The sequence below is a fragment of the Arachis hypogaea genome, chromosome 19 (assembly GCF_003086295.3).
Source record: "Arachis hypogaea cultivar Tifrunner chromosome 19, arahy.Tifrunner.gnm2.J5K5, whole genome shotgun sequence".
NCBI classification, from domain to species: Eukaryota; Viridiplantae; Streptophyta; class Magnoliopsida; order Fabales; family Fabaceae; genus Arachis; species Arachis hypogaea.
In genome coordinates, this window is record NC_092054.1 from 94,154,728 (window position 1) to 94,161,603 (window position 6,876).

The 6,876-nt window shown below is 35.6% G+C and overlaps 2 protein-coding genes across 2 annotated transcripts; both read right to left on the minus strand.

Annotated features, from left to right (window-relative positions):
* Positions 1-957: 957 nt before the first annotated feature.
* LOC112778528 (uncharacterized) lies at positions 958-2,230 on the minus strand. Its single transcript, XM_072227467.1, has 4 exons — positions 2,137-2,230; positions 1,485-1,875; positions 1,185-1,289; positions 958-1,101 (listed from the first exon to the last, which is right to left on the minus strand). Exons 2-3 carry the CDS (start codon positions 1,614-1,616, stop codon positions 1,185-1,187), a joined length of 237 nt encoding a protein of 78 aa, XP_072083568.1. The 5' UTR covers positions 1,617-1,875; positions 2,137-2,230; the 3' UTR covers positions 958-1,101.
* LOC140173085 (uncharacterized) lies at positions 2,033-3,376 on the minus strand. Its single transcript, XM_072228452.1, has 4 exons — positions 3,227-3,376; positions 2,990-3,099; positions 2,372-2,528; positions 2,033-2,050 (listed from the first exon to the last, which is right to left on the minus strand). The coding sequence occupies exons 1-4, from the start codon at positions 3,374-3,376 to the stop codon at positions 2,033-2,035; spliced, it is 435 nt and encodes a 144-aa protein (XP_072084553.1).
* Positions 3,377-6,876: the final 3,500 nt, after the last annotated feature.

A 6,876-nucleotide genomic window follows, 5' to 3' on the forward strand; every position in this document is an offset into this window, starting at 1 on the left:
ATCTGACTTGAGGACTACTCTTGAATCTTATGAGGAATTGAATCAATTTTTGCACTTAACCTCTTTGATTAATTAATTGACCAAGATATTGGTGATTGATTAATTGAGGAGAAACTGAGGTGCCAAGGAATTGAAAATTGGTTGATTAAGATTTGTCGTGAACGATTTTTACTTGCTTGAATAGAGAAAACAAAGTTTAATTCTTCTAAAGGCTTAAGCATCCCCAAAAGCTTTTACTTCTACATCATATATATTTTCCTCCAACAATCACATGTGCTGCATCATGCAATTCAAAACCCTAGTTTCAAATTTCGTCAAGCTTTTACTTTTACAGCAAGTCTTCAAGATTTTAGCACTCAACAACTTCAGATTTTATTGATCTAATTAGTAGTTTAATTCGATATTTGCGCGCTTAATTCGCTAATCCTCGTAGGAACAATATCCACTCACCGTAGTATTACTTAAACAATCCAGTACACTTACTAGTAATATCCGTGAACTTCACTTTTTGCTCATCAATTATTCAACATAGATTGCAATGCAATACAAACACACAGGGGGAATACAGCCAGTAATGGCAAGTTGGCAACGAATAAATGGTGCATGATGAATGACCAAAAAAAAAAAATTGGTGCATGATGCACTTTGATTTTTGGACCACCCAATGTACTTCTTAAAGAACCATATAATTTTGGGCCTCGTGGGGACCAATTCAGTATGGCCCAACCCGACCTGAAAATTGTAATTCACCACACCTCTGCTTAAATTCTCCTGCGACACATTAACACTAGAAAGTAAAAACAGCTATTGCTTTCACGTTAACACATTTTGCAGGAATCTTACTGTCATCTGCAGATTAACGAGATAATTCTTTTTTTTTCTGTTAAGTTAACATGATGATTCTCTTAAAAACCACAAGATACATTGGATTCATATTCACTCCAAAAAAAAGGATAGACTGGACATGTCACTATAGCCAAAGAGATCTTCTACATTTGCTTTTCCAAAAACAGATAACCATGTCATTCTCATGGTGCCGAAATTCAAGAGCTCTTCACTGGCTTTATGATTCATCTGTCTCCCCTTTAATCTTTAGGATAGCTGGAACCGATCAATGATATATTCGAATAAGTGAAATTTTCTTCTAAATTAACATGGTATGCCCAAAGAGAGATTGCTGATACCTAATTCAGTACAGGCTTCTGAAACTTCCCGTGAACCCAAATCCTTCGCATGCACTTGCCTTTCTGGCGGTTTACAGATTTTACACAGCAATAATCAAGCTCAAGCTGCAACAGAGTTCATAGACTATCAAATTTAGCGAAAGTCAGCAGAACACATCATGTCAGAAACACCTCAGAAACTTGAGACACGAAAAAACTATAGGGAAGTTGAAAGATAGATCTGATATATTTAATACCAAAAGTTCTTGTTTTATATTGGACAGAAAGGAAAGAACAAAACAAAATTAAAGGTATGTTTACCTCGGTGAAGCCTGAACTCACAAATAGATCTCGTACAGTATCCAAACAAAAGAAATATGATCGTGTTCCATCCAATCGCATGTATTCCCTAAATCCAACTCTCTTATCTTCCTCAAATCGAAGCATGGTCATATCATAGAGGCCTGATTTCTTAGTTGTTAGTCATTGGCAACATATGGGGTTCAAAAGAACTAAATGCCAAAAAGATTTACAGAAATACCACAGAACTATAGATTTATCTCCTAAAAGAAACAGAAACATGAATAAATTGATTTGTTTGTTTAGTACCGTAGTCCCTAAATAAAACCATGTCTCCAGGATTTAACACAATAAAGCATTCCTTGATGAACCTTGGCATCCTTTCCAATGGTATTGCTGATAGGGTGAATATCTAGCATTACATCAAATTTTATGAAAAAGAAGAAACTTATACAATTCGAGGCCATTGATTTAAACATAAACACACTCATATTTCAATAATTAATTTGTAGAGTTAGAGATAACATTTATGCATATGTGGATGAATTCAGAAAGCTGGCCTAGAAAAACTAAGCATCACTGAGCCACTGAGGTAAAACAATCATAAACATCTAGAGACATTCAAATCAATGCATGCACGCTATTTAAAATTTTACAGGAGAAAAGTTCATACCAATGTTACAAAATCTACTCCCCCAATACAACATTCGCATCCTTCTAATTTAAATGGATTGGTAGAGTGCATTCCATTATCATGTTTGACATCTAGAGAGAAGCAGAAAGAATGGATATTATATGATGCTGGAAACACATAAAATACTATAATTAGCCGCAATAAGGTAAAGCATCAAACCTAACAAGCACATTGATGGTTTTTGCAAAACTCTATCTCGGCATGGGTTGCATACCAACCAGTTTGGGAATCCATCAGTGGAAACATCACAACAGAATGTACGAAACCGGTGACTAAAAGCCACAATCATGGCAGCACCTAAAATCTCCTTGGCCCTTTCAAGAGTCTCATCACTACAGTCGCATGCATAAACAATGATATCTTTGTTGGTCCTACACAGGCAAACTCTCATAAGAACGACAACACCAAGCAGTGTGCAATAATCCAATAGCACAAAGCCATAAACCACTTAAAGGTTTACATTCAATTTCAATCAGCAAATTCAAAAATTCATAAATTAATTCAAACTAACTCACTGTCTCTTCCCTTCACATGATCATAAAGTTGAGAAACAGATTAGAAAGTGCGATGTTTTTATACTCCTAAGTCCTAATAATAAATACATTAGTCTTCCAATTTAAATCAAAACACAGAGAATTGAATATCTCGACAAAAATGCATGAAATTGAGGCACGTGAAAGCCAATTCCATTTCCATCCATCTAGATTTAATGCCACAACTATGTGATTAATAATTTATAAATGCATTATAAAATTCTCAATAATCAATTGTTATTACGGCTTAGCGTAAAATAATTCTATTTTTAAGAAAAAAGAAAAAAAGGAAAGAGAACCGTAGTATTGGAAGAGCAGTGCTTCCATTGCCACAACCTACTTCCAAAAGCTTAGTGTGTGGAGCAGATGACACAAGTTCCGGGAACTCCTTCAGCAGATAGCGTCGCTCCTAGGAATGCAGTTATGAGTTCAGTTAACGAAAAGTGACCAAAAATAAAAAAAATAAAGAAAGAAAGGGGAACCTTGAAGGACTTTCCCGAGGAATGACGAACATGGAATCACTTCCATGCTCGCACGTCTGATTCTGCTTGTGATTTGGAGGGTTGAAAAGGAAGGAGGTGGTAGCGGAACGAAGGGTTAGATTCCACATCAGCTCTTACTTCTTCCCATTTGAAGTCCTTGCTGAAGTATTCTGTTTCTGCTTCTGCGTCGCCCGAACTACTCATTCTTCACCAACGCTCGTGCTGAGCAACACCCACACCAACTGTCATTTGCGCTACCAAAGCTTTTGCCGTAATTCGAAAAATTATCGAGTATTGTCGCACTGGTTATGACTAAAACTCATTATACATATTGTCATCGTCCTGGTTCTCCTGAAACCTGATAGAGAAAAAAAATGGTACACCGACTCACATTCTCTTTAATTCTGTAAAATTAAAAATTTAACCTGATTTTCATTTAATTAGGTTGAAAAGTTTTAATATAGGCTTAAATTTTGTGAATTCATTCAAAATAAAAGTGGAGTATCCTATTCTATATCATTATAAATTATTACGTATATTCAAGCAATTTTAACATCCAAGTTTATCCCAATGATTCAGAGTCATGCACTTCTTTTTTTGCTTTCTTCTCTGCTCGTGCTTCTTCTTCTTCTTCTTTTTTCAAATTTACGAATGCGTTTTTCTTCTTCTTCTTCATCACCCCTGATACTACGTCTTCTTCTTCTCCTGCTTTTTTTATTATTTTTCACTTTCGTTACCGTCGTTACCAATACTGCCATCTCTTCCTCCTCCTCTTTCTTCTTATTTTTTAATTAGAATTTCTTCTCCTCCTTCCTTTTCACCCTTCTCCTCCATCGTTATCATCATTATCATGATCATCGTCATTATCGTCATTGTCGTCTTCTTCTTATACATATCGTCATTATCATTATCGTCGTTATTGTTAATATTGAATTTTGCCATGTTGATGTTGTTGTCTGATCCAAATTGATTTTGGATGTGTTTTTTGCAGGATTCAGTCTTGTTTATGTGTTTATTTTTGAACTGAGTTTATGTGTCGCAATCATTATGTAATTTTGGTTCATTTCTAAGTTAATTATGTCGCAATTATTATGTAATTTCTGTTCATTTCTAAGGTAATTGTATCGTAATCCATTACGTAATTTTGGTTCATTTCTGACTTAATTATGTCGCAATCATTATATAATTTCAGTTCATTTATGAGTGAATTAAAGTGCATTTAATGACATTGTCTGATCCAAAATTGATTTTGGATGTGTTTTTGTTCATCATTCAATCTTGTTTATGTGCTTGTTTTCGAACTGAGCTTACGTATCACAATAATTATGCTAAATTTTGGTTCATTTCTGAGTTAATTATGTCACAATTATTATGTAATTTCAGTTCATTTCTGAGTTAATTGGGTCGCAATCCATTATGTAATTTTGGTTCATTTCAGAGTTAATTGTGTCGCAATCATTATATAATTTCGGTTCATTTCTGAGTGAATTAAGATGTATTTGGACTTGTTGTTCTGCACAATTCAAAAATCTTTCTCCTCACCTTCTACTACAATAACAACAATAATAGCAATAACAAAAGAATGACAATAAGAAGAAGGAGCAAGAGGAGAAAAAGGAGGAGGAAGAGGAGGAATGTAAAGAAGAAGAAGACTACGACAATGACGATAACGTAGCGCGTGAGCGTAAATGACTTGGTTGGGAGAATGCTGTGTGCGTATGTTGTAACACCCTATCACCTTAAGCTTTACCTCTAGTCGTAAAGCAAAGGGCGATAAAATGCCACGACAGTTCTAAGGCTCGTACAATAGTATATAATCAAGAAATATAATACACTAGAAGCCCGACGAAGGAATAAAAGCTCAAAGACGCAGAAAACAGAGGTCCAAAAGCGCAAAGTGTTCACACACGATAACTAAAGCACAAAGGTATGAAAAGAGATTAAAGATACAAGATAAACAAGGTACTTATATATATATATATATATATATGTGTGTGTGTGTGTGTGTGTGTGTGTGTGTGTGTGTGTGTGTACAACAACAAAAGGGGAACTAGTCAAAGCCCGCAGAGTTTCGGCCGGCTAGTTATAACAGAAAACAACGGAGTTTTGAAAGTTAAAACAGATACATCCTGTCCCTCAAAGTACAAAAATGAGAAAAATAACTACATTAAAATGAACAAAATGCAAAAGAGAGCCATCATCTGCTCTGTCACCATCCACAAACTCACCGAGGTGGGTTGCGACCTGCATCTGAAAAATAACAACATATGGTATGAGAATTGGAGGTTCTCAGTATGGTAACAATGCCCAATAGATAAGATATAAGGTTTCGAAAAGCCAAAGGCAATCCTAGAACCTCAAACCGATATAGAAGACTACGACAATGACGATAACGTAGCGCGTGAGCGTAAATGACTTAGTTGGGAGAATGCTGTGTGCGTATGTTGTAACACCCTATCACCTTAAGCTTTACCTCTAGTCGTAAAGCAAAGGGCGACAAAATGCCACGACAGTTCTAAGGCTCATACAATAGTATATAAATATAATACACTAGAAGCCCGACGAAGGAATAAAAGCTCAAAGACACAGAAAACAGAGGTCCAAAAGCGCAAAGTGTTCACACACGATAACTTAAGCACAAAGGTATGAAAAGAGATCAAAGATACAAGATAAACAAGGTACTTACATACACACATATATATATATATATGTATATATATATATATATATATATATATATGTACATATATATATATATATATGTACATATATATATATATATATATGTACATATATATATATATATATGTGTGTGTGTGTGTGTGTGTGTGTGTGTGTGTGTGTGTACAACAACAAAAGGGGAACTAGTCAAAGCCCGCAGAGTTTAGGCCGACTAGTTATAACAGAAAACAACGGAGTTTTGAAAGTTAAAACAGATACATCCTGTCTCTCAAAGTACAAAAATGAGAAAAATAACTACATTAAAATGAACAAAATGCAAAAGAGAGCCATCATCTCACTTAAGGGATTTTTAAACTAACAGATCATTGTTGCCCCATAGCCTTCGTCAACCTATCCTCCATGCGATCTGATAAACCACTATTTTATAGTTTATAATGTGTTTAATTGAGTGGTTTTATCATGATCTTTACCCACTTATTCTTATAATTAGCATGCATTTATATTTCCTTCCTAAAATTATTACATGATTGAAAACTTGCTTCCTAGAGACTTTTAATTATGTATTTTAATTCTTCTTTATTCCATTCGATGCCATGATCTGTGTGTTAAGTGTTTCAGGCTTTATAGGGCACGAATGAGTTGGAGATTGGAAAGGAAGCTTGCAAAAATGGAAGGAACACAAGAAATTAAGGAGATGACCAGCGAGAAGTGACGCGGCCGCATGGCTCACGCGACCGCGCGGATTGGAATAGCATAAGTGACGCGGAGGCATGGACGACGCATCCACGTGGAGAAGCAAAACACCGAATGACGCGTCCGCATGAATGACGTGATCGTGTGACGTGCGTGATCTGCATAATCTGCAGAATCGCTGGGGACGATTTCGGGCCCTATTTTGACCTAGATTTCGGCCCAGAAAAGCAGACTAGAGCCAGAGAACATGCAAAAACCAACAACAACATTCATTCCGTATAGTTTTAGTTTTTTTAGATCTAGTTTTCCTCTCCTCTAGGTTTTTTTCT